The 27,035-nt window shown below is 35.5% G+C and overlaps 6 protein-coding genes across 8 annotated transcripts; 4 read left to right on the top strand and 2 right to left on the bottom strand.

Annotated features, from left to right (window-relative positions):
* Positions 1-887, bottom strand: LOC129238867 (COMM domain-containing protein 3). The gene is made up of 2 exons (XM_054874089.1): positions 661-887; positions 1-597 (listed from the first exon to the last, which is right to left on the bottom strand). Exons 1-2 carry the CDS (start codon positions 782-784, stop codon positions 134-136), a joined length of 588 nt encoding a protein of 195 aa, XP_054730064.1. The 5' UTR covers positions 785-887; the 3' UTR covers positions 1-133.
* Positions 888-2,254: 1,367 nt separating this feature from the next.
* On the top strand, positions 2,255-4,600 carry LOC129237523 (uncharacterized). Its single transcript, XM_054872327.1, has one exon. The coding sequence runs from the start codon at positions 2,416-2,418 to the stop codon at positions 4,549-4,551; it is 2,136 nt and encodes a 711-aa protein (XP_054728302.1). The 5' UTR covers positions 2,255-2,415; the 3' UTR covers positions 4,552-4,600.
* A 50-nt stretch (positions 4,601-4,650) lies between these two features.
* LOC129237524 (protein Notchless) lies at positions 4,651-6,750 on the bottom strand. The gene is made up of 3 exons (XM_054872328.1): positions 5,697-6,750; positions 5,157-5,634; positions 4,651-5,031 (listed from the first exon to the last, which is right to left on the bottom strand). The coding sequence occupies exons 1-3, from the start codon at positions 6,661-6,663 to the stop codon at positions 5,019-5,021; spliced, it is 1,458 nt and encodes a 485-aa protein (XP_054728303.1). The 5' UTR covers positions 6,664-6,750; the 3' UTR covers positions 4,651-5,018.
* A 2,021-nt stretch (positions 6,751-8,771) lies between these two features.
* Positions 8,772-9,742, top strand: LOC129237071 (uncharacterized). Its single transcript, XM_054871470.1, has 3 exons — positions 8,772-8,928; positions 8,987-9,285; positions 9,354-9,742. The coding sequence occupies exons 1-3, from the start codon at positions 8,865-8,867 to the stop codon at positions 9,525-9,527; spliced, it is 537 nt and encodes a 178-aa protein (XP_054727445.1). The 5' UTR covers positions 8,772-8,864; the 3' UTR covers positions 9,528-9,742.
* Positions 9,743-10,338: 596 nt separating this feature from the next.
* On the top strand, positions 10,339-14,742 carry LOC129237070 (nucleolar protein dao-5). Of its 2 annotated transcripts, none has more exons than XM_054871468.1 (2): positions 10,339-10,510; positions 10,573-14,742. In XM_054871468.1, exon 2 carries the CDS (start codon positions 10,632-10,634, stop codon positions 14,163-14,165), a length of 3,534 nt encoding a protein of 1,177 aa, XP_054727443.1. In that variant the 5' UTR covers positions 10,339-10,510; positions 10,573-10,631; the 3' UTR covers positions 14,166-14,742. The 2 variants fall into 2 exon arrangements, with proteins under 2 accessions (XP_054727443.1, XP_054727444.1); XM_054871469.1 differs by having other exon boundaries at positions 10,448-10,510; positions 10,593-14,742.
* A 3,038-nt stretch (positions 14,743-17,780) lies between these two features.
* On the top strand, positions 17,781-19,148 carry LOC129238857 (translocator protein). Of its 2 annotated transcripts, none has more exons than XM_054874078.1 (3): positions 17,781-18,212; positions 18,424-18,622; positions 18,720-19,148. In XM_054874078.1, exons 1-3 carry the CDS (start codon positions 17,895-17,897, stop codon positions 18,728-18,730), a joined length of 528 nt encoding a protein of 175 aa, XP_054730053.1. In that variant the 5' UTR covers positions 17,781-17,894; the 3' UTR covers positions 18,731-19,148. The 2 variants fall into 2 exon arrangements, with proteins under 2 accessions (XP_054730053.1, XP_054730052.1); XM_054874077.1 differs by having other exon boundaries at positions 18,709-19,148.
* Positions 19,149-27,035: the final 7,887 nt, after the last annotated feature.

Raw genomic sequence — 27,035 nt, 5'->3', positions numbered from 1 at the left:
TTGAGTGTTATGCACATAGATACATATATATTTATTACACTATTGGTTTCGTATTTTTCTACCGAGTTATAAGTACTTGTACATACCTTCTAACTCTAATTTTGGAATGCCCTAACTTTAAATAAATTTTTATTTATTCGGTAGCTACTTTCTCGCAATGGCGTTCTATTTCTTTCAACTTATTTATTAACAATTGCATTTCCTCGGTGCTGCATACAAATTCAACGGCAGTCTCGCGTTTACCGCTGGTTTCATGAAAACTTCCGAGATTTACATGAAAACTCACTTCGCCAGAGCTGCAATCTGAAGTCGATGAGCGAACATCTGCCATAATTCGCCATTGCACGTCTGTTATGTGTGGAAAATCACTACCTATATGCAACTGACGCAATGTTAACTCTTTTCCATGCTCCTCATATATTCGAACCAGTTCCTCCAATACTGTAGGCTGAATTTCGTATTTTTCCAAACTTGTTCGAAATACAGTGGGATCGCAGCCATATTTTGTGGCTACAGCTAATAATGATACAACGGCATACTCACTAAGTTTTGCTTTGTCAGCATTTGTGGCATATATATCCGGCACAGATGGAACACCTTATGTAGGGAAGTAATATTTTATTTACGTAAATTAAAGCTTAATCTCTAGTAAATACTTACTTGCTTCAGAAGAAAGCGTATGTTTGAGCGTGTTTGCTATAAGTTTCTTGGAGATGTCCAAAGTAATTTCCGTGCCTAACTGTTGAAGTCCCTTTATTACGGGATTAGATAGCTTTAGAGTCATATTTAATACAGTTTTATATATTTATGTTCTGTTTATATTATATATTTATATTTATGTATGCCATAGATAATATGTATGCAGAAGACATTAGACTGTTTCTATTAACTCTCTGTTTACTAATTCAGATAGGAATCATACAAATGTGTTAGGTTGCTCGATAATTTATAATCGATCTTAATGTCGATTTCAACTAAAAATGAAAGGTTGGAGATATGCATATTGAACAAAGTACCCTACAAGAACTAGATGAAGAAAACTAATTTCTTTTCTAGTACATAATGCTTTAAATTTTTTTCTTTGGATATAAACTAGTGCAGAAAAGACAATGGACAATTATTTATAAAATGTGAAGAAAAAAAAGCGACAAAATATTATATAATTGTTATCTGCCATATGTGATGAATATTTATTAGCATTACAATAAGTAGCACAGCTATATATTTAATTTGTTGATAAAATCCATAAATTGGAGGAAGGATAAAATCGCATGTCTACAAATTTATTCAACAATTTTTCATATTGGCATAAGCAATGGGCAATACTGCTGTTTCCGTGGCGCCGCAATTTAATGGCGGATTCTTAGAGAACTCGACAAAAGAAAACGAAATGAACGAGTAAAATTTTTTGATATCTCGCTTAGTTTTCGAAATATTAAATAAAAAATAATAATAATTTTTTCTTCAGTTTCGATAGAATTCGGCGAGATAAGACAAAATATAGGAGTCAAATTTTTCGATATCTCGTTTAGTTTTCGAGATGTGTTTTATCATCGATCGATGTGTTTTATCATCGATCGATGTTTTTTATCATTTTTGCGTAGAACTCCTTATCGCGTGGGCGACCTTTGGCCGCGCTTCAAAAAAATAACCCTCATCAGTCCGACTCCGGCTACGCAATCCACCGTATTTTTGCGTAGAACTCCTTTTTGCGTGGGTGTCCTTCGGCCGCGCTTCCAAAAAATAGCCCTCATCAGTCCAACTCCGGCTACGCAATCGACAGTATTTTTGCGTAGAACTCCTTTTCGCGTGGGCGTCCTTCGGCCGCGCTTCCAAAAAATAACCCTCATCAGTCCAACTCCGGCTACGCAATCCACCGTATTTTTGCGTAGAACTCCTTTTCGCGTTAAAACCATTATTATTTTTTTTCTTTATTTAATATTTCGAAAACTAAGCGAGATATCAAAAAATTTTACTCGTTCATTTCGTTTTCTTTTGTCGAGTTCTATAAGAATCCCCCATAAGATTGCGGCGCCACGGAAACAGCAGAATCCCCAAGGAAGGTTATGGAAATTTGCTCTAAGCATTGTCTGAATGCTGGTGGAGTGACAATCCTTGGCCGGTTATAATTCTGAGCCGTTTCGGAAACGTAGAACCGACTGCCGTGGGAACGATGATTGTCACTGTTCTTGCAGGGTACTTCACAGTGACTTTGTAATGTTTAATTTATGGAATATGTTTCTAAAAGCGAACCCCTTTTTGGAAGGAACTGACGGGGTTTTCCCAAAATTACATATTTATATATGTGCGTCTATTTGTACATTTATCTAAACGTACATTCCTAACATGTGTTAAACTTTGCGCGCATTTTTTTAGTAGTGGGGAAATACAGAAAGTAGTTCTGCATTTAAGAAAATGGTTTGGGGCATTGCTTCGTCGTTGTTGCGTGTATCACCTAAAAATGTGTTATTGTCTCCATTTCGTGGTTTAAAAAGTCTCATCGATGTTCATCCTGTAGTGCAGCGAACCCTTCAACAGGGTGAAGCTGTGGTGGCGTTAGAATCCACTATTATAACACATGGCATGCCGTATCCGCAGAATATAGAGACTGCGCAAGCGGTGGAACAGTTGGTATTTGAAAATGGTGCATTAGCAGCAACAATTGCAATTATCAACGGCCGGATAAAGGTGGGTCTCACGCATGAAGAAATGAGAGAATTGTCATCCAAATCTCATAATGAAGTTATTAAATGTTCAAGACGCGATTTGCCTTATTTGATTGCTAATAAAAAGAGCGGTGGCACTACTGTAGCGGCTACTATGATCATTGCCCATATGATGGGTATAGAGATATTTGCTACAGGCGGGATAGGTGGAGTGCATCGTGATGGGCATATTACTTTGGATATATCAGCAGATCTTTTAGAGTTAGGGCGGACACGAGTTGCAGTAGTGTCAAGTGGCATTAAATCTATTTTAGATATACCCCGTACACTTGAATATTTAGAAACACAGGGAGTATGCGTGGCGACGTATGGAGTGAAAGACTGCAGCTTTCCGGATTTTTATACACGTGATAGTGGAAGTAAGGCACCCTACAATCTAAATGGTCCAGAGGATGCAGCTAATTTAATAAAAACCTTAAAGGATTTAAATCTTAAATCAGGCGTTTTGATTGGTGTCCCCATACCAGAGCAGTTTGCAGCGAATAAAAATATAATTGAAGCGGCAATCCAGGAAGCCATTCGTGAGGCGAAAGTCCAAGGAATATGTGGAAAGCAAGTAACGCCATATTTGCTGGAAGCAATAACTAAAATTACAAAGGGTAGCAGCCTCGACGCAAATATGGCTTTGATAAAAAACAACGCTACAACGGCTGCACAAATAGCGCGAGCATTGGCAAAAAAATATAAAAGTAATGGGGTTGGAGAAAATACTGCACCTAAGTCAACATCCGTACCCCTTGTCATCGGTGCGTCGGTTTTGGATCTCTCATTAACAATGCTCGACGAAATCCCAAAGGAGCTTGATGGTGCTACATATCGAGCCAGACCAATAGAATCTGCCGGTGGCGTTGGTCGTAACATTGCTGAGGGTATCTTTAAGTTGTACGGCGCCGCCAACTTTATTTCCATCGTTGGCAACGATCAACTTGGTCGCAGCTTGTTAAAAATGATTCCAGTAGAATTGCGACGTTTAGTGAGAGTAGATGAAGAGGCTGCCACTTCCCTTCTTACTTTGCTTTTTGACAAGAGTGGCGATTGCAAAATAATGTTAGGCAACATGGAAATCCACGAAAATATTATGCCAGATATGATACTAAAACGAGAACAACATTTTCGAACTGCTCCAATTATTGTGATGGATAGCAATCTCTCACTGGATTCAATGGAATGTGTGTTGCAACTTGCTAAGAAACATCAGCGACCAGTGTTTTTTGAACCTACTGACATGCGGATTGCGCATAAGCCATTTTCTCTGCCCAGATCGCTTACAAAACAAATTAAAATAATTTCTCCAAATATTTACGAATTGCGAACGATCATCGAAGCTATCACTGGGAAGCCAGTATCCTGTGCGGTTAACAATTGTGATTCTTCAAATATTATGATGGAAGAATTGAAACAACTATTGACATTAGTACAAAATTACTTCGACTGCATTGTCTTGACACTGGGGCAACAAGGGGTAATGCTTAGCTTAAAGGGTGAAACAGCAACATTAGGTCGCCCCTTATTTGATGCTACCACGGGTTATTACTTGCCAATGTTAGAAAGTACCAAAAATGCCTACTCGATACGCTTTTATAACGCACCCAGTGTGAAGAACATTAAAAATGTTTCAGGGGCCGGTGACAGTTTTACAAGTGGATACATAACAGCACTATTACGAGGCTATGACATGAAAAGTTGTGTGGCGTTGGGTTTTCTGGCGGCAGAGCGGGCCTTACAATCCCGTTCAGCGGTACCTAATCAATACTTTAATGATAGTGTAGAAGAATCAACGAGATTACAGAATGTTTTAAATAATCTCAAAGAGATCAACTTGTGAATCTTTATTGTCTATACAGACGGTGGAATACTCTGGCGTTACAAGGATTGTCATCCCATCTAAATAAAAATTCTCTACACAGAACCAAAAACTTACCAGTTAAAAAAAAGAATCAGCTTTTTATTACAATAAATTGCTTAACAATGGGCCCAAATATCGGCCCCAGTCCGACCGATATAATATACCACTTCACGGTATATAATAACTACTTCAACACAACTTATTCTACAAATAAAATAATTACATTAAAAACATTTTGGTTATCTATAGAGGCATGCATTTCATAGATTTAGTCGATTTCAGTGCCTTGAATTTATCTTAAGTATCCACAATATTTAAATATATACATACAATATTGATTACATATTTGACAATTTTGTCATTTGATTTATTTAAACGTGCGAATCAACATGTAGTATAAATAATTATAAACGTTTTTTGCTTTATTTGACTCATCCTTCTCTGTTCTAATAAGCCCACCTGTAAAAAAAAAAATTTAAAAAATAAATATTAAAATATATTAAAAAATAAATTGTATAGAAAATGTTGCCGTATGTCCTTAAAAACTTTTCTTTATTTTACTACTAAGGAGAAATTACACTTACAATTTCACTACTTTGTCCTTGCCGCCAGATGCCACTCGCGTCCCATCAGGCGCCCAATCAACGGCGAAAACCTCATCTGCGTGCCCGGGCAATTCCTGCGCTAATTTCTTCGTTTGAATGCTCCATACCTTTAATGTTGAATCTTTACTACCACTGACTAACAACCGCGAATCTGCAGACCACGCTAATGTATAGGCAGCTTGAACGTGTCCTCTGAATGTTGTTATAAATTGACCATCTTGGGCGCGCCATAAACGTATAGACTTGTCAAAAGAGGCAGATGCAATAAGTTTAACATCAGGTGAGTACTTTACATCATTGACAACATTTTGATGGCCTGTCATGCGTTGTATACATTTATTTTGATTGGAATGCCACAGGTACAGCGTAAAGTCATCTGAACATGATACCAGAGATTCAACTCCGTCAGGACACACCTTTTTATATCTTTGCAAAGCCATTTCTTTTAGTTCGTCCTCTAAAATTATATTTAATATTTGAATATAGGTATGCATACGGTAGTTATACGTCTTTACTCACTTTGAATTTCTGCATATTTTTTCTGACGATCAGTTACTGGATGGTAGGGACCTGTTCGCAATACATAATCTGTATTAAGTGCTATGCTATTCACCCAGTGTGCATGCCCAGAAAATGTTCGACAAAGTACACCATCATCTGCGCGCCACATCTTTACTGTACGATCTTTAGATGAAGTGTAAATAAGTCCAGAACCACCCCATCGTACAGCTGTTACCGAACTGGAATGTCCTGATATATTTAGTACACACTGTCCTAAAATAGTGTCCCAAATACGGCAATCTCCATCGGTACCCGCACTGGCTAGTCTACGACAGTCGGGATTCTGATGATAAGGTTCCCAACTTAAGCAGTTTACCCATTTCTTATGACCGGTTAATGTGCGACCAACTTGCTTTCCATTTTTAGGATCCCACAATATAATATTACCTGCTTTACATGCACTTGCCAATTTTTTGCCATCAGGTGACCATGCAACACACATCACCCATTGTTTGTGCCCCGTGCATGTGTAATGTGGCGTCTCTGTGGTTAGATCCCATAAGCGAACTGTGGTATCACCGGAACCACTAGCTAAATGCTCTCCATCTGGACTAAAGCTAATGGATATTACTGCTTCTGCATGACCAGGCATAGAACTTGTACAACGTGTGACAGGTCGTACTTTGAACACAGCCTGAGGCTGATAAACAATTTTGATTACATTTTCGGTGTCAATTGTATTCAAATCCAATGTGTTGTTAAGTGTTTTCTTGATTTCTTCATCGTCCACAAAGAATAGATACGGCGTAGGTTCTTCGTTCTTTAGCAATGCATTACAAATGAGACCTAGCTGCTCTACAGTTACGGAGACCGGTAAATCAATTGGTGGCCCAGCTTCCTCACCACTGTCTGACACCAGTCGTGCCTGAACTGTTCGTCCATCATCCAGCTGCTCCTCAGCATCTAATTTCTGGCGTTTGGACATGTTTTCATATGGAGCCAAACAAAACCAAGAATGAAACAAAACTGTTTTATAAGTTGGGCAATTGTCAACAACAAAAGTCAACACGTGCAATTCAGTTATAGGGTGGCCCTTCTACTAGTTTTTTTTTTTAATATATGCTATTTTGACAGTGACAGCTCTTGTCCGTTAGAAATCTTGACAGAAAGTGAGTATCATATATACGCGGAACGAAATGGATCGATTTACGCTTGAACGTTCCCACGACAGTCGGTTCTACGTAACCGGAACGACCCGGATTTATATCCGGCCAAGGACTGTCACTTCAGCAGCATTCCTCGTATATGCACGGGGAATGTTTATGCTGCTACAACAACATTTACGCTTGAACAACGTTGGAAAGTGTTAGAAACTTATTTCCAAAACCCAGAAAATGGGTTAATTGAAAAGAAGTCCAAGTTATATTTTCACATTTACATCTCGGCGGGTATTTTAATAGACATACCTATCGCATCTAGGGATCGGAAATCCCGCAAGCTGTGGTTGCGCGGATTTGGAAAGGGGTGGCGGTATTGGCAAAACTTTCTTTGAAAATGGTGCTGGAAACGCCTTTTCGGTTAACGAAGGACGTTACAAAGACGAGGTAAACGCTTTTTTGTGGCCAGAAATTGAAGACATGGACTTGGATGGACTTTGGTGTCAGCCGGATGGCGCGCCATGCCGCAATCGATCTTTTGCGTACCAAGCTCGGAAATCGTTTAAACAGACGTCTCGAAAATGGCCATCGGATGTCGTGAAGGACCAATATTATGCGAATAATCCATTTACAATACAGGCCTTAATGTAAATGTATTCGAGAGATAGCCCCAGATACCGTCACCAAGGTCTTTTAAAATTGGGTTAATAGAAAACCACCCGATGCAGCGACATGAATGAAATAATATTCCATAATTATGGGAATGTTTACTCTTTCGAATAAATTAGTAATATACTAGAAAAATTTGATTTTTGGTAATATATTGGAAGTTTAAGAAATAACTATTAATATGGCTCACTCTGTATAAATGAGTGTTGCATTGAATATATATTTATGTTTTTAAGGGTACGTTAGGTAAACTAGATTTAGCAACACATTTGAAATATTTTTAGCAAAGATTTCGGCCTAATGTTAATACTTGGAAAGTGGAAAATAAATTTACTGCTGAAAGCATTGAAGGTCTTTTTATTTGTGGTAGATGTTTTCCACTCAAGAAAACATCAACTAATTCACATATGTATTCACGATCTTTCAACCATATTTAGTGTCATTCATTAGAAAAGTTATATGGTGGAAACTTTTTACAGTTATGAGAAAAAAATTACTTTTTTTGCGTGCCAATTCCTAACTCTTTACTGGTAAGAATTTGTAATAGCGAGATTAGCAATTAAAACATTCAATAATTATATAGAAAATATTTGCCTTTGTTGATTGTAATTCTACCGGTACCGAAAACCATCATTTGTTAAACGTTGTAATAATAATATTACATATATTAATTATAAAAACACATTAAAACCGTCAGGTGAGTGCACTTACAATTTTTTTTAAACTGTGTACAATTAATTCCAATAAAAACATATATAAGTACACATGTATCTGTGTCTTTTTATGGTATGATGTACATGTAACCAGGCGTAAAACTTCTGTTTTGGTAGTATAAATAAATATAATTATATGGGGAAGTATTTTTCACCACATTTGTTGTTTGGAACATAACATGATTGTAGATAATCCGCCATGACAACCGATATTGCTACTGAAAATCGGCGGAATATAGGTTTCCGAAAGCTCTTCAATTCAAAAGTTATCAATATGCAATTGTTGTTGTTGTAGTTATAACGGCATAAACATTCCCCATAAATGTGTGGGAAATGCTACTAGTGATAGTATTAGATATAAATCCGGTCATTCACCATTGTTAAACAGCTGCAATTATCAAATTGGCACAAGGGACTGATACGTGTTAAAACCATGTCAGAAATGTAAACCGTACGTAACATGAATTGATGTATACCATGAAAGACCTACGAAACAATTCCGCACATAGGACGCTAAGTTAACATACCTTGTGCTGACAGTGGATTTTCTCCATTCACTGAACGCACTTCATATTTGATTTGTTAAATATTTAAGCAAAACTAGTGAATAACTTGTTTTTGATTAAATTTATCATTAAAAAGGCGTAATGGATAAAAGCGAATACCAGATACAACATTTTACCTTTTCTGTGGAGCAGTTTTCACTTGAGAGTAAGTATGCATATTAGTTTTGCTATAATATAATAAAATAAATAAAATTTATATGCAGGGCGGCATTATTTGAATAAAATATTGTCCCTCACTCTGCAATCAATATTAGAGAAGTTATCCATGGGCAATAGCGAGACAAAAGAGTTGTTATTGCAACAGAAAGAAAATGTAAAGCACAAAATGCTGGGCGCTATGGAGAAACATTTGTCAGCTATTGAGGAGATGGATCACAAGAATTTTTCCATACCAGATTATGTCTTATTATCGACGGATTACGGTCACACTAAACAATACACTGAAGCAGACGAGAAAGAAATGGATAAAAAGATTGCGGATATGAAACAACAGTTTTTAGAGGTAAATCAAATATAGAATTTGTTTGAAAATATGTACATGTATTTACATAGTCACATTTCTGTGTTTAGAATTCTGTAATGATAGCGTCCCTACAAATGGAAAATGAAAAATATAAAGAAATAAGTAATGAAGTGGAAAATGAAGAGAAATTCTTGGAACAAACTCAAACGGTTTTACAAACTATGGAATCACAATGGGAAAAGGTCAAGCATTTAATCAAAGAAACCAAAAATTTGGAATAAAAGTCAAGGTACGGAATATCAGAGAATTCACCACTTGAAAGCTCGAATTTAATTTCAAAAGGGTATTTATTTTTTTTAGTTATAATACATATGTTAGTGAAAAATTAAGTTAATTACTAATTTTTGATATCCAATAACTTAACATAAAAATATCTTTTTATAAGAAGGTTTACTTTTAAACCATTTTAATTAGAAACAATAGAAAGTTTGCATGTAGAATTTTGGAAAACTTATTCAAAAACTTGTTATAAAGAGTATGGTTCTTAAAAATTTTGAACAAAAATAAATAATTATTTTTAAAATATTGCATATGCATTATAATATTTAGGCCTTAAACTTTATTTATTTTCTATCCGAACACCTTGTCTGCAGCATTTTGTATTCGCCCTCTTCGCCAAGATTAAAAAAGAAAGTCTACAACACTCTGAAATGTAAAAGTCTCACCAAATTAAATTTTATACACATTTTACTCAAAATGTCTTATTTCTCTGTAACCACAGCAACTGCCACTAAAGTGGGGGGGTTTTTTTGCTCAATTCTACCCACTCTATCGTATGTTGCGGTGCACTCTTGCCGGCTGCTCATGCAGTTTCAAGGCATTTATAATACACAACATGCTATGTATGTAGTTACTACCTTTAAGATTCGCTGATGCGCTCCGTTCCTTGTCGGTTTATTTTTATTTTTAAACGGACGACGACTCTATATATGTATATATGTCTGCAATGTGATGTGTGGCATTTTCGTATTTTTTTTCACTATTTGCAAAGAAATTGCGATATTAATATACCTGCTACTCTGGTGCGTTTATTGTTGCTGTGACTGTATTGCTCGGCTGCTATGTTGCATTGTGTGCGACGAAATTCGAATTATCCGACCATTTGCATGCTTGGGCCTTGAGTTTTGCTGAACAGTCGTCGATACCACAGTCATCGTTGCAGCCACGAGTTTTACAGTAGCAGGAGAATATTTTTGATGTGAAGGTATGAACAATTGAACCATTTTTAGTTTTTATGTAATTCTTATAAAAACTTGATATTTTTAGTTTCCTTTCCAATATTATAGGAAATTTGTTGACCAAAGTGTAATTTTCATCAATTAAATATGAATGCTGAGAAATTAAAGCGTCTGCAAACGCAGGTGCGCATAGGCGGTAAGGGCACGGCACGTCGTAAAAAAAAGGTTATGCATCAGACAGCCACAACGGATGATAAAAAGTTGCAGAGTTCCTTAAAGAAGTTATCGGTTAGCACTATACCGGGCATTGAGGAGGTTAACATAATCAAAGACGATCTAACCGTAATACATTTCAATAATCCAAAAGCGCAGGCATCTCTCTCTGCTAATACTTTTGCTGTTACCGGGCATGGAGAGACAAAGAAAATTGTGGAAATGCTGCCGGAGATACTGCCACAGTTGGGTCAAGAGACGGTGGTGCAGCTGCGCATGTTCGCTAATTCAATGTCTGGTGCAAAGAAGGCGGGAAGTGCTGCAAGCGTTGGTGATGCGAGCGTGGGCACAAATATGCTGTATAGTGTTGTAGAGGAAGACGATGTGCCGATGTTGGTGAGCGATTTCGATGAGGTGGCCAAAGTAGAGGCTGAGAAAACGACAGTAGCAAAAGCAGCTATCGTTGAACAACCGTCAAGTGAATATGAAAAAGACGAAAATATTCTTCAAAACAATGCTGACATCAAAGAAGAAACGGTTGAAGTATTGCCAACATTATCGGAGGAACTTGTTAAGAGTGAAATAATCGATGAAACTGCAAAAAAAATAGGTGATTCACAACTGTCAGAAAATTTGAATTTGAATATACGATTAAACGAAGAGCCTGGACAAAAGAGCTTAAACATTAAAGCAGTTAATAATGAAAATGAGAGTAAGAAACAACAAACACATATTAAGCAACAAAACAAAAATAAAAGTGAAAAGGAAAATTTGACAAATTTGAAAACTGAAAAGAAAACTCAGCAAAAGCAGGAAGCTTCAAAGCAAAAACCTAAACCTGAAGATAAACCACACAAAGGCTTAAAAGAAAATAAGAAACCTGATGAGACCAAGTTAAGTAGCGTTAATTTAAAAAAAGAGGAAAAGAGAGAAGATGATAAAACCGAAAAGGAAGTCCAAGAAATAGTTATTAAAAATGTTGGCATAGATGGCAAATCAGATAAACTTCCGCAGCAACAAGAAAAGCCAGTTCAAAAAAAGCAACAGCAAAAGCAAGCGAAATCGGGACAAGCCACCGACAAGCAACAAAATAAGGAAAAACAGCAGAAACCACAAACTGGGCAAAAACATGAATTGAGCCAGCAAGAGAAGCAAACGGATTTAAAAGAAAACAAAGAAAAACTACAGCAGTTGGAAAAATTGGAAGCAAAAGTGCAACAAACGAGTCCAGATGCAAAAGAACAAGAGAGTCAGCAGCTGAAGGTACAAAATAAGCCGACCCAGAAACAGCTGCAGAATGATCAGCAGCAGATACAAAAGCCAAAATCGGATCAGCAGCAACAACAGAAAAGCGATCAGCAAACTAAACAAAAAAATAAATCAGGGCAGCAAAAAAAGCAAAATCAAGATATGCAGCCTAAGCCGGACGTCGAACAGCGAGTGAAAAGTACGGAACAGCAAGCCTTAAAGCAACCGTCTGCCAAACAACAAGAGAAACAACAACATTCTCGATTGAAAGCCACCGAAGGAAATTCGGTAGATGAGAAGGTAGAACTAAAAAAATCTAGTCCTGAAAACCAATCAACAGAAACTCCCATAAATCAAAGAAAGTGGGATGACTTGGCAGAGGCAGAGGTTAAGGGCTTACAAGAGACCAATAAAATAACAGTAGTACAGCAAAATGTCATAGCTAAAGACACAGACCAAAAACAAAATATTCAATCACCTCCAGGAGAAGAGCGTCAGGATGTTGTAAAAGCTGTAGAAAAATTAGATGAGCAGGATGTAAACACAAATAACGATAATGCGGCTGTAACCACCAAAAGGCAAGCGGAAACTGAAATATGCATTGCAGATGTATCTATTAAAGCTGTTGCTCTACAATCATTAGAGTCTACAGAGAAAATGTTAGGGATAGTAAATGAAATGACAAAAGAACTAACGGTTGAACACTTAAAAGATCCAACTTACAAAGACGAGAAGGCAGTAATTTCTAATTTTGAACGTCCGGTGGAACAGCAGATGGAGGCAAGAGCGCCGACAGAATCCGGGAAAATCATTCAAGTACCACAACAGCATAGCGCGTCAACTGAGGAGCAACTGCCGCCTAATACTTTAAATACGGTTGTTATTAATGCAGCTGAAACGTCTGTCGAACAAATTCAAGATAAAATATTGGAAGAGGAAACTAAATTAAAAGTTGTGGAAAATCTCGTTGGCGCAGTAGAAGATCTCTCTAGCAAAGGAGAATTAGAAACTATTCTGGATGATAAAAAATTGGCAGACGAAAAAAATACTACTGTGACTTCATCGTACGTGGAGCCGGCTGACGAGGAGGCAAAAGAATCTAAAGATAAAATCCTTACATCAGATCAACTTGGTGAAAAATCAACGCTGGCTCCGATACTGCAGTCACAACCTACACCTCCATCCACTCCACAAGAAACAATTGAGGAACTATTAGATAAACAACCTTCTATGGCAGAAATTATGCCGTCAGAAGCTCCACTAGTATTGTCAACGTTGCAGACGCCTGCGGAAAATTCGCTAAGTGATGAAGCAAAACCAAACATTGAAGGTACCATTGTAGCAGATTCACCAAATAAACAACTAACTATGGCCGAAATACTGCAGTCACAAATAACACTAAACGAAGCGGTACCGCTCTCAAAACCCACATTAACTGATCAATTGAAAGATATTCAACCTCAACCTGTGGAGACAATTAATGAAGTAGATAAAAAGGTCTTGACATCAGATTCAACAGTTCTCGCATCCGAATCAAAAGTGACAACGCCAGAACTAGTAACACCTTTGGCGGAAAATAAAGATTTGAAACAGGAAACTTTGGAAGAAAATTCCGCTCCACCTAAGACAATAAGTCCCAAGCAAAAGGCATCTCCTCCAAAGCAGTCTTCAAGTGCTAAAGCTTCTCAAGACACTACAAAACAGCAGACGAAGGCATTGCCTGCGAGCGAGGCATCGAAAGTATCGACACCAGGTGATGCCAAACTGAAATTAACAACGAAGCCGCAGCCGGGACAACAGCAACAAACACCGAAAGGAAAACCAAAGACAGTGTCTAATAAGTCAGCACCAACGACCCCAACTAGTCCCTCGAAGATATCACCTGAAAAATTGGTACAAAAGTCGACAACTTCAAACACAAAGCCTGGCATCGACACCGCAGCAAAAAAGACAAACTCACCACAAAAGCAACAGCAAGTAGATGCAACAGCAAAATCTAAGCAGACACAAGGGGCTGGTGGGAAAACGGTACGACAGGGTGGTGGTAGCAATGCTTCGGTGGCAACTGGAGGTTCTAAGAAGGCAAACACGCCCCCATCCATAAATAAAACCACTGTAAATACTGATGGAAAGCAAGAAGAAGTAGTTGTATCGTCTCCATCTTCGCCACCAGCAACTGAAACCACTGCTATTTCAAGCCAACCAACTCCACCTAATTAATTCAAGTTTTTGCTCGGCATTGCTTTTAAATGGTGTTTATATATATTGCAATCTACTGCATTATTCTTGCTCTATCACTACAACACACACATAATTACTTAACTAATAATTCAACTTGCTATTGCATTTGCACTTTGTTAATTTTTATTTATTTATTATATTTTGCTTCGACCGCCGCGTAACTCATTCTTAAAATTGTTCAAATATATTTTTACTAACCTGCCCACATCGATGGTGCAACATCATACATACACATACAAACATAACTATGCATAACTTATTTTTCACTACTAACAATGTTTTAAAGTCATCGTTTTGAAAAAAAAATTTAATAAAATAAAAATGTTTCAGTGTATATGCCACGCAATAAACAATAAGAATTACAACAAAAACATATTTACTTTGATGACATCACTTTGGAGCATCGTCTAGTCTAAAATAATTGGTAATTGAACTTTGTGTTATTCCATGCATACGCATGTTTGTATGCTTTGTAAGCATTGTGGTAAATTCGAAAAATTAAATTGAACTGAAAATTAATTATTGTAAAAAATAAAATTATATTACTGAAACCAAATGTGATGTTATTATTTTCTACTCGCGGGGACGCTTTATAAAATCAATGTACATACATATTTCGAAATACATACATACATATGTTTGGATTAAAAATGGAATTTTGTCGCTCCTAATCACGTTTAGTTCAACGCAGGGTATTTAGTATTTGCGGATAAATTTTAAGTTTTTATGTGGCTATCGTAGTCGTTGATTTTGAAAATTGCGCATCCGTGATCCAACTTCTCAGGCGTGAAAAGATTGAATATAATAGAAGTTTTATTTTTAAGAAATAGTAGATTTCTGCTCCATGCTTAGAACAATATGACGACGCGCCCCAAAAGTTGGAACTGAAGCATGGTCTAAAAATCTGCGTAGACTATGTGCCGTAACAGAAGGGGCTGGTGCGTGACTACCATTCGGAATTCGGAGTACGTTGGTTCGAATCTCCGTGAAACACCAAAGTAAAGATAAAGTGTTTTCTAATAGCGGTCGCCCCTCGGCCCCATTTGTGGAACAACATCAAGACGCACACCACAAATAGGAGGAAGAGCTCGGTCAAACACCCAAAAAAGAGTGTAAGCGCCAATTCTTCTTCTTCTTAATTGGCGCAATAACCGCTTACCCGATTTTGGCCAAGTTTAACAAACGAGTAAACGCCAATTATAATATATATATGTACATACACATGCATATAAATATATGTGCCATATTATTATTAATAAATAAGTATTCAGTATTCATATGTGAACATTTATACAAAAAATCCTGGATGACTCCGATTTTCCCTCGGTGGTGCACAGGAATTATTACATGTCATACTCAGATATTCGGCATGAACATTATTGGTTCACTGGCATCAGATCTATTGTGTGTTACATCTTCATACGTCATATCTTAAAAATATGTGGACTCTTTTGTTGTTGGCTAGGCGGGTTTGCCCACCAGTTGTCGTCGTCTATGTCGTCTTTGTCATCTAATCGAAAAAACGTGCTGTTTCAATGGTGTCGGATCAAAGGTTTTTTTGAGGAGGCAAGTGAAGAGTTGCCTAGTGTCATGCAGGGGAATATATATGTTAAGTATGTCCTTTAACCTGCTGCCATTTTCGAAAGATATTTGAGCCAGTGTAATGCGCATCTCATAAGGACGCATATATGTAAATACTGGCCAATTTGTTACGGTATACCCAATTGTCGGGCGAATGTAGCGAAAAGTCAATTGTTGTTGTAATAAACAGTTCTTGATCGAGTGACGTTGTTGTAGTAGCATAAACATTCCCCATACTTCCATACGGGGAATGCTGCTGGAGTGACAGTCCTTGGCCGGATATAAATCCGGGTCGTTTCGGTAACGTAGAACCGACTGTCGTGGAACTCAACGGTCGTGTGCACGTGTGTTATAATTGTTGTTGTAACACTCACTCCTACGTACATATTGGAATTATTCGGGAGTTTTGCAAGCTAGAACTGCCATATCAGCGATATGTTCAGCCGCCTACTCTGTATTTTTTCTAACTAATTTTTGTATGTCAAAGATTCTGATCCGGTACATGCAAATATTCTAAAACTTTGTGAAACCGTGAGTCTGATATAAGTTTTAAGGGGTTAGGGGTAGTCAGAATTTTCAAAAAATCGATTTATTTTTTTTTGCATTTTCTTAAAGTATAATGTTTTAAAAATATTGTGTAAAAATTTGAAGTGAATGCGACAAATACTTTTCAAGTTATTCAACAATTAACAAAGGGCGCTCGGCCGCTCCGGAGCCGATAGCAAAACTTTAAATGCGTTTTTCTCAAAACTATGTTTTTCAAACTGGTGAACACTGTAACTTAAAAACCGCTACGTAGATTTCAATAAAATTTATACAGCTTTTGAAAAACATAAAAAACTTGTGCCTGATCGAAGGATTTTTTTTTTTTCAAAAATTTCGATTTTTTTTTAACAATTAACTGTTGGTTTTTTCCCGAAAATCTGGAAAAAAATTTTCTGAGGCCGCCATTTTGTTCATTTTGAAAAAAAAAAAGCTTCGATCAGGCACAAGATTATCTATTAATAAAACTAATTTTTCTTGTCCGATTGGTTTTAGATGAATCTGCAAGGACTTGTGATGTTCACCGCAAGGGACTTCTGGAGAAACGGGCTTCACACAAACAGCGATAACTTTTGCAATTATTAATTTTTTTTTTTTAAATTTTGGTGAAGTCAAGTTAAAACATGATGTTTTTATGCTATGTTTTTATTTTTGTTAAATAAATTTATTAAGTAGCAAAAAAAAATTCGTGAAAATCATCATTTTTTCGAGCCTCTGACTACCCCTAACCCCTTAAGTACAGTACGTAATTTTAGTACAGAAAAAATATCATTTAAAAAATTGGCTAAGATTTAATGTCATTATATTAAATTAGATTAATAGAAATGGAAATATGTACATATATTACATATATAAATGGAAAAGAAATTCACTGCTACTATTTGCATACAAGAAAAATTTGTAGGTCAGTGTACTTCATATTAGAGGTAAAGTAGAATTGCAAAGTAGAAAAATATTTTATGCATTTATTTTCCGTTACTCTCGTTCTGAGATCACCTCCAAGTGTTCTCAACAAAACCTGGTACTAACAGTATCGAATGCGGCAGTAGTGGAAGAATAAATATAAAACACAAAGAATCGCATAAAAAGCAAGAAACAACCATTTGCAAATGTTTATTTTTCGATATATGTATATACATATGTATGTACACAAATCTAATAATAATAATGCTTAGTATCAGCCGGCAAAATTCTAACAATACAGAGTCAAGGAAGAGACAGTACATGATAACTTCATTACAATAAAAAAAGTAAAGGCGCTCCCGATGTCAATGTGCATATTGATTCACATTCTCGCAGAGTGCTCTTTCACGTATATAAATATGTATGTATAATGTGTGCGTATATTTATCTATTCCCAACTAAACTAGTAAGCTCAGTAAGAGCGTAAAGCGTGATTTCGCACATGGCTATTAGAGTGGGTAATGACAGAGGTACCTCAAAAGCAACCCACCGAGTCAAGTAACTGACAGCTGATAGTTCAGTACATTTCGGTAAGTCTAGCGAGAAGTAGCTGTAGTGGTACGCGACAAAAATTACATCAGAAGAAAAAAATTACAGAAGGGAATTTTAAGTTTAATAAAAATGAGTGATGCGCTGAAAATTGTTGGCGCCGTTGTGCTGCCAAATGTGGGTGGTTTCATTAATGGTATCATAACACGCAAAAATATACAGACTTGGTACAAGAACCTGAATTTTCCATCTTATCGTCCGCCAAATTGGATCTTTGGTCCAGTGTGGACTTCGCTCTACTCAGGCATGGGCTATGCTTCTTACTTGGTGTGGCGTGATGGTGGAGGATTTAACGGTGAGGCGCAGTTACCGCTTATTGCGTACGGTACGCAATTAGCACTCAATTGGGCCTGGACACCGATTTTCTTTGGACAACGTAATATAAAAGGCGTAAGTTGCGCAACAATACAACAACGCAAAAAAACAGTAACCATAAGCAAGCTGTGCTTTTAAATATGTGTTCATTTGTATATATGAATGTGTGCATATATCAAGCTATGATTATACGACTGTAGGCTTCTCGCTGATGGTTACTAATTATTTGTGTGCATTTTTTTAAATATATTTAATCAATTTTTTATATTATCGAATATATTTTTAGGGTCTCATCGATATTATTGCGTTAACTGCAACTTCCACAGCTTGCGGCATTCTTTTCTTTAAGGTGAATAAAGTGGCTGGCGTGTTGTTCATTCCGTATGTAGCTTGGTTGAGCTTCGCAACAGTACTCAATCATGCAATGTATAAATTGAATCCTGATAGTAAAGCTGTGTCTGCTGCTGGCGGTGAGGAGAAGAAGGGTCAGTAAAGTAATACCAACAGACTGGATTACTGCATTTTATTGCATATGCAAGTATTAATTAAATACATTTTTAAACCGAATTAGTACATTCATAGAAAACGTATGATGTCACTTTGGTGTTGTGCTCCTTTTACCGCTACAGTCACTGCTGTTCAAATACTGCGTTGCACTTATTGCAACATTTTCAACAACAACAAACAAAATACAAAAAGCTATACACACTAAAATATTAAATCTAAAATGTTAACGGCCTGATGTAGCCCATAACTATCCTACCATAAAATAAAAATATTTGCTTATACTTTTATATACATACAAACAAATAGTATTTACATATGTACATTTATGCACCCAAGTTGCCTGAAAATATTAAAATGATGTCGGTAGTTGCAGATAATGTGGATCAAGTTGTAAAAGCGAAGAAAATAATGTTAAATAGATGTGAAGTAGATGTTAAAGCTCAAAACTGCAAGATTTTTTTGCGAAAATTATTCAACAATAAATCTTTAATAAAAATAAGAAAATTTTGTGATTTCATTAAAATTTGGACATTTTTTCCTAAAAAATTAAACAAACCTCTTTAAAAAAATATAATTTTTTATGAATGTCATAATGCTCTTTTCTTATTAAGGCAGACAACAAGGCGAATTCATGCAAAGTTTTGGTAATAATTTTGAAATTTTTACATTTAAACCAACACATTGCAAAAACAAAATACGTACGCGTAAATATTGTTGTTGTTTTGGTGACTTCACCTTCTATAGATTCACCTTAGGAGCCATCGTATTTTGTGCAGTCATTAAATTCTGACCTCACCTTTGCATATGATTTAAATCTGTGGAAAATTTTTACAAATTTGTGCCGGTTCATTAGTTCATTTGATAAACAAAATTACACCTTAATTATCCGTTATCAGTTGATAACATTAAATAGGAATTTTTAACGTGTAGGTGGTATATGCAAACCGCGCCTGGTATAAAAGTGTTACATAATCAGCTTTACAGATATATGTATATTCATATTCATATGTATGTATTTGTATGCACATAAGTGATTACACATACGAGGTGTGGCTATTATACGAGACTGACACTACTATAGGAGAAGTTGGCATGTGCCAAACGCCAGCAACCGTAAACTGTTTAGCGCGTAGGCTTCCCTTTTGAATATAGTACCTCTGGCTTCCATACAAAAAATTAATGTTTTTATCTTTAATTCGTTGGAACAATGTCAGTTGTAATGTAACAGAGCAAGATAATGTGCCGGCGTCTTGGCACTTCTATTTGTTTAGGTACGGAAAATGCACTGCTATTGGAATATTTTTTGTTAACCTTAAATTCGGCTACGATAGTCAGACATGCCGTATTTAATGCATATGTATGTAGCGGCCATCGTAGCCGCGTGAGGCGCACAGGTTCGAATCGGCCGGCCACGAAACACCAATTAATAGAAAAAGTGTTTTCTTATGCCGGTCGTTCCTCGACAGACAATGACAAACCTCCGAGTGTATTTCTGCTGTGAAAAGCTACTCTTAAACATCTGCTGTTCGGGGGCGGACTAATACTGTAGGTCCCAAAAATATGAGGAGGAGCTCGGTCAAATACTCAATAAAGGGTATAGCGCCAATTTTATATATGTATAAGTGTATGTACATATTGGATGTACGTAAGTACTTATTATTTCGTCGAAGCTGGCATAAGCTTTACTGGGTGATAAAAAACTCATGCAATTTTTGTTATATTAGTTTGATTTCTATTTGTGTTGTTTGATATCAAATAAGTGATAAATGGGATATTCTTCTTCGAATGATGTAAAATACCGTCAAACGCTTAAAGAAAAGAGGTTTGCAAAGTCAGTTGTGGTGAGTGGCTAGATATGTTTGAGCTTTTAAAATAAGTTCCTTTTTAAATTTAAACAACTACATGCACAGTACACAGTAGACATACATACATATGTATATATGCATGTATGTATGTATTTAGGTTTTACCTAGATATTTAGACATGAATAGTACTTACATACATATGCCTATTGTGTACTTACAGTTATGGCTTTAAAAGATAACATTTATGGGTATCTCTTTTGATTTTTGTTTTTGCTTTTTAATTTTGCAATAAAAATAATTTTTAAATACACTTCCATGAATCTATGGCATTTGTCCATATTTATCTTTGCACACGAGTAGGTATGTGTGTATGTGTGCAGGCCAGTATCTAGGTGTACTTATACATATATGCGTGCCGTTTTTCAAACACTTGCGAGTATGAATTAACTAAAAGAGCGCTTTTCGAGGGGAGAAATGCGAATAACTGCGATTTTGCATATAAATTTATGCATTATTTCGCATTTAGTTCCGCATATATACATGAAGATATATCGACATATGTATGTACATATGTATGTATTCCGACTACTTGAATAGCTGAGTGTGCATTTTCAATTTTAATTCATATTTGTTAAACAAGAAAGTATTCCTAGAAAAAATTGGCGGCGTACGAGTAAACATTCAAATGACATATACGAGGTATGTTAAAAAAATATGGCGAATTTTCAAATTTCGCGGGCTATGTACATTCGACTTTCGATTATTATTTTCTTTGATGTTAGTTTGTCTGTGAGAGACATAAATAAGACAAGTGTTTTGCTTGTATGGCGATTTTCTGCTATCGAAAAAAATGGATCAAAGAAGTTGTATCAAATTTTGTGTAATTAAATGCTCTAAAACACTTGAAATATTGACAGTGGCATACGGTGAGAGTACTCTGAGCCAAAAAAATATTTACAAGTGGGACAAGCATTTCAAAGAAGGTTGAAAAGATGTGAATGACGACGCTCATTCTGGACGCACCGATGAAAACGATAAACAACTGATGAAAATGTTGAGAAAGTGAAGAAAACTGTTATGGAGAATCGTAGAGAGAATCACAATTAGAGAAGTTGCTAAGGATGTCCGCATATCGGTTGGCTCATGCCATATAATCTTTTCGGAAATTTTGGGATTGGAGCGTGTGACAGCGAAGTTCGTTCTAAAATTGCTGTATTTTGACTAAAAACAAGATCCAAATTTGCTTGTCTTATTTATGCCTCTCATAAACCAACTAAAAATTCTATATTGTGAAAGCCGTGAACATATCTTCGAGACGAGTGTACCAACATAAAAAAAAATAATAGTCGAAAGTCGAATGTACGTAGCCCGCGAAATTTGAAAATTCACCTTTTTTGAACACACCTCGTATATGCATATGTGAATATGTACACATTCATAAATATATATATGGATATTTGTCACTATGCCCAGTAGAACCTGAAGAGTGATTTTCCGAAGCGAAGAGTAAGAGAGTACTTTTACTGAAAACGGAAATATCGTGTTCTCGGAATAAGCTATCACAAAAAATTTTATTTATTTATTTTAATAATTTTTTTTTGTAATATACACACATAGCTTCAAACTTTGTACAAAATTTAAAAACATTAGAATTCCGAACTTTTAGTCAGAACTTTTTTTAATTAGTATTCCAATCAAAATTGGATGTGTATGCTGTGTGTGTTATAAAAAAAATGTATCGAGCATTTGTTATGTGGAAGGAAATGAATAATAACTTCAAAAACAAAAAAAATTATCAAAAATCAACCCGAATCTTGAGTCACTTTAAACTTAAACTGCGCTACATATACTAGAATTTAATGGGCTTCATCAAAATTTCAAACTCAGATTTTTTACAGCTTTTACATTGACTGTTTATTTTTTTTTAAATTTAATTTGTTTTTTTGTTTTTGTTTTTTAATATAATTATATTGTAGTTAAAGTATATTACAACAAAAGCCATATAACTTCAAGTTGCAAACTTTTAATTTTTTTTTAAAGAATTTAACAACTTTTCATTCAGAAGCTTTAGAAGCCCAAATTTTAACCCTTTCAATACTAACGGGACACATATGTCCCAATGAGTGTTTTCGTTTTACTAAATGCCAAATATTTCTTTGCATCGCTGTGTAATTTCTTCCCATCAGTTTTTTACGATCAATTATGCTCCTTATGACCCGTTATACTATGTATTTTTCTCTACACATGTTTTGCAGTCGTAGTTAAATCGTAGCACGTGCTAGGTCAGTAAGTGAAAAAACGACAATTATAGATCTACTGAGTGTTCATTACAGGTGGGACAATGTTTTCCCAGGACATTTTCTCAATTCCTAGGAATAATTTCTTTATTTATACAAGAGGACATCCGTATTGAAAGGGTTAAGTAGCTTAAAATTTGCGATAATTTTTGATATTTTTTTGTTGATGGTGCTATACATTTTCTTCCATATAAAAAAATTTCAAGCATTGGTGAAATTGTTTTGAATTTTTTTGAAACCTTGTTGTGTATATACATATACATATAAAGAAATTATAAAGTTACAAAAAAAAAAATATTTTAATTATTTAATTTTTTTTTTTGATTTTTAAGAAAAAAATAAAAAAACAAATTAGTAGTAGAACTATGAAATATTATACATAGCTATGTTGTTATTGCCATTATTTTGACCCCCATTATACATATTTCCGGAAAAGTTTCGAGTATGCAGCTTTATAGTCCTTTGAATTTTGTTATGGCAAAGTGCAAGTTTCAAGAGGCTCAAAATTTACGAATGCATCGCAGAATGCAATTTTATGTATTATCTTTACATAAAAACAAATATAACAGTATTTTTTATAATAGGTGAAGACACAGTTAATTCATATTTAAATTAAATATTTTAAATAAATACATACATTTCTCTGTATTCTTAAAAACACCACGGAAAACAGGTCACCTGATCAACATATTAATGCAAACATTTGTTGAGAAAAATTAATTTTTTTTTGAAATATATTAACAGCTCGTTTCTATGCTTTTTTTAATTAATCATATTTATCATTAACGATTTTTTTTATTATTTCTAAGGATTTAACATTCTATTACAGAAATTGCATTCGCTATATACATATGTATCTTCTACTCAAATATGAACAAGACGGTATCAATAAAACGGTCCGCGGATGACATATGGCAAAAATAAATTTTTTGTTTTTTGATAGGACTGTTATAAGCTTACATGGCAAATTTCAGCGTGATATGTCACATAGTTTGTTTTCTGTGCTACTGTAAACAAGTCAAGCTCGAGTGTGTTCTTCGAATTGTCTTTTATGACTTCAATTGTCTCAAAATGTTTTCCACGGAGCGGCAACTTGAGCTTGGGAAACAGGAAAAAGTCACATGGAGCCATATCAGGCGAATACGGTGCTTGCGGAACGATATTAACATTATTTTTGTTCAAATAATCGCGAACAAGACGTGATGTGTGAGCTGGTGAATTATTGTGATGCAAGAACCATGACTTGTTGTCCCACAATTCCTTCCTTTTAAGACGAATGTTCTCGCGCAAACGCTTTAAAACGTCTAAATAATATTCAGCGTTAACCGATCGGCCTTGCGGAAGGAACTCCGAGTGCATCACACCTTCGTAATCGAAAAAAACAGTCAGCATAACCTTAATTTTTGAGCGACTTTGGCGTGGTTTTTTGGGCCCTCTGTACGGCCCTCTTTGAACGATTTGTACCACTGGAAAATACGTGCACGCGATAGAGCAGAGTCCCGTTGGAATAACAAAATTTCAAACAAATTCTTTGAATTTCCATCGTTAAATTCGAAGAACACACTCGAGCTTGACTTGTTTACAGTAGCACAGAAAACAAACTATGTAACATATCACGCTGAAATTTGCCATGTAAGCTTATAACAGACCTATCAAAAAACAAAAAATTTATTTTTGCCATATGTCATCCGCGGACCGTTTTATTGATACCGTTTCGTTCATATTTGAGTAGAAGGTATATTCGTATAGCTGTTTATAAGTTGGAAGCATATTCAAATACAGTAGGTTCTGTTTTTATGCGGCTTTTTTTTATGCGGTTTTGAAATAGTGCGGTTTTTTTTTAAATTACAAAATGCATGTCGACCTATGGGGAATTGTACATATAAACAAGATTCTAAACCAGCTAAGCAAAAACTCATCACAGATTGCATCAGAAATGCTAACCCTACAAGTATGGAAGATATATAAAGATATAATTTTCAAAGATACAATATTTTGTTTATGCGATTTTATTTAATTATTTCAGATTCATGCGGTCTATGGAACGTATCTATAGTAATAATATGGGACTAGTGCCCTTTTTTATGCGATTATTTCAGATTTATGCGGTTTTAGCATTTGAAACGTATCTATAGTTTTACTATAGAACTAGTAGCTTTTTTTATGCTGTTTTTTCTTTATGCTGTTTCTTGCGGAACGTATCTACCGCATAAAAACAGAACCTACTGTAAAATGTAAGTATGTTGACAGTTTTAGCGGTAGAGGCGAAAAAAATTAACAGAACAAGTTTTTTTCTGATGGCGGTCGCTCCTCGGCAGACAAAGGCAAACATCAGACTGTATTTCTGCCATGAAAATCTCCTCATAAAAAACTATCTGCAAACTCCGAGTTGGCTTAAAACCGTAGATTCCCCCATTTGTGGAAAAACATCAAGACGCTCGGCCAGCTGCATAGAAAGAGTGTAAGCACCAATTATACATAGGTATATAGTATACATATTCATATATGGATTTTACCTACGAACCAGTCGTCTGTCTCACATACATAGTATACATTTAAATTAAAAAAGTGTGTTATTTGCTTTGTTTAGTTTTTCCAGTAAAACGGTAATTTCAGTATTGAGTCGGAAGAGGAATAATATAATAATTTGGAATAAAAAATTAGATTTTGGGCCAAAAACTTTTTTGGTACTTATTTAAGGGGGAACGCCACTGTGAAAATTAAAAAAAATGGCTTTTTTTTGCATAAATTGTTAGTATAACTACTCAAGAAAGTGTTTTAAAGCGAAATTCACTTTATTCTCGATTCTATGTGTACTTAAGTAAGCGCCCGTCGGTTCGGTCCCGTAGCGCTTACGATACGTTGCTTTATTTCAAACGCGTTTTTCTCGAAACGACTTTTTTTGATACGGTGGCAACGATTTCTCGAAGACTAATGAACCGATTTTAATTTTCTTTTTTTTCAAAAGTTTTGTTATCGCATTGGCTATCGTTGTACGTAGCCGATTTTCAAAATTTTGAAAATAACTATTTTTTTGGGCCTGTTGAAAATCAAAAAAGTGGTGAAAAACACACATCGAAATTCAAATCACCACCATTTTGTCAAAAAACGTACAACGATAGCCACTATTCTGTAGATTAATAAAATGTTCGGTTTTTTGATTTCAGATGATTATTCATTGCGATTGCCACCAGATGACGTCATTTTTCTTTTTAACTCCTTACGTTTATTTACATAAATTTGTCAATTTTCAATATTCTTTAATAAAAATTTACATCAACATAGTTTAATACATATATAATAAATTTCCTTTTGTCCGGTCGTCGAATAATCATGCCTACTTACAAAAAAAAATTCCAAAAATCGACTATTTTGTGACTTACCACAGGGGCGTTCCCCCTTAACTCATGTGAACTCCCTTCAAAAAAACAGGTATTCCAGCAAAAAACCGGTAAGAGATTATTTTAAGAATAGAAATATCTATATTTTAGAATTGTCAATGGATGTGGCACCAGTTTTAAAAAAGGCAGAAGTACTGACTCGAATACAACCAAAATTAGTGATGCATTGTAATTAGCCTCATCTTAGAAGAAACTTAAAATAGACAAAATTCATAAAAAAATATTGTATTTTGATTTCCGGTTACGAGAATGCAAGCGTTAACAAAAAGAAGAAAAACAAGTAGTTATGCAAACGCGATGAAAGTTTTGGACGGCGAAGCTAAGCTACGCTACAGTGAGCTCCAAAATAAATCGTTGTTCATATTTTTCCTGTCTATAAAATAACTTTATGGTTAACGGTAGTAAATTATTGTTTGTTACGTAACATTTTGATTGTGATTTGTGCGTGGAGTAAGAAGTGCCGTGAGAATATCTATAATTAAATTCAAGTGGTATTTTTAAAAATCGTTTTGAAGAGGCATTTTTCGTATAACATTCAAAGGGCCGAAAAAATAAATCCTAAAAAATCACAGGATACACAAAAACATCAGACACGTTTATGAAGAAGTGGATTAATCGATTTGAAAATTTCGGAAATGTTGAGTATGATGCCACGAGAGGCAAAACAAAGCGGACAAGGTGGATAAGGTCAAACTGGTTGATAATACTCCAATGGTTAGCCTGAAGCAAACTAAGAGAAAATTATTACGTAGAGTAATTGAAGTGGGAACTGCTACTACCCTATTCAGACTTATAAATAGAATCACACATCCCACATAAAGTAGATTCTCAAAATCGCTTTGGGCAAAAAACACGTGGAAACCGATGTAAAGAGAATTTTGAGCCAAA

This window comes from Anastrepha obliqua, chromosome 2, assembly GCF_027943255.1.
Source record: "Anastrepha obliqua isolate idAnaObli1 chromosome 2, idAnaObli1_1.0, whole genome shotgun sequence".
NCBI classification, from domain to species: domain Eukaryota; kingdom Metazoa; phylum Arthropoda; class Insecta; order Diptera; family Tephritidae; genus Anastrepha; species Anastrepha obliqua.
Note: the sequence above shows the minus strand (reverse complement) of the source record. Positions and strands in the feature narration are given on the sequence as shown.

What these genes read in the sequence shown, in the direction of transcription:
- LOC129238857 (XM_054874078.1), top strand. Translation starts at nt 17,895, where the DNA reads ATGAGTGATGCGCTGAAAATTGTTGGCGCCGTTGTGCTGCCAAATGTG. An exon ending in GACAACGTAATATAAAAGGC is followed by an intron (nt 18,213 to 18,423) that starts GTAAGTTGCGCA and finishes ATATATTTTTAG; the next exon opens with GGTCTCATCGATATTATTGC.
- LOC129237524 (XM_054872328.1), bottom strand. Translation starts at nt 6,663, where the DNA reads ATGTCCAAACGCCAGAAATTAGATGCTGAGGAGCAGCTGGATGATGGA. An exon ending in AAAATATGCAGAAATTCAAA is followed by an intron (nt 5,635 to 5,696) that starts GTGAGTAAAGAC and finishes ATATAATTTTAG; the next exon opens with AGGACGAACTAAAAGAAATG.
- LOC129238867 (XM_054874089.1), bottom strand. Translation starts at nt 784, where the DNA reads ATGACTCTAAAGCTATCTAATCCCGTAATAAAGGGACTTCAACAGTTA. An exon ending in TACGCTTTCTTCTGAAGCAA is followed by an intron (nt 598 to 660) that starts GTAAGTATTTAC and finishes TCCCTACATAAG; the next exon opens with GTGTTCCATCTGTGCCGGAT.
- LOC129237070 (XM_054871468.1), top strand. Translation starts at nt 10,632, where the DNA reads ATGAATGCTGAGAAATTAAAGCGTCTGCAAACGCAGGTGCGCATAGGC.
- LOC129237071 (XM_054871470.1), top strand. Translation starts at nt 8,865, where the DNA reads ATGGATAAAAGCGAATACCAGATACAACATTTTACCTTTTCTGTGGAG. An exon ending in GGAGCAGTTTTCACTTGAGA is followed by an intron (nt 8,929 to 8,986) that starts GTAAGTATGCAT and finishes ATTTATATGCAG; the next exon opens with GGCGGCATTATTTGAATAAA. An exon ending in TGAAACAACAGTTTTTAGAG is followed by an intron (nt 9,286 to 9,353) that starts GTAAATCAAATA and finishes TTCTGTGTTTAG; the next exon opens with AATTCTGTAATGATAGCGTC.
- LOC129237523 (XM_054872327.1), top strand. Translation starts at nt 2,416, where the DNA reads ATGGTTTGGGGCATTGCTTCGTCGTTGTTGCGTGTATCACCTAAAAAT.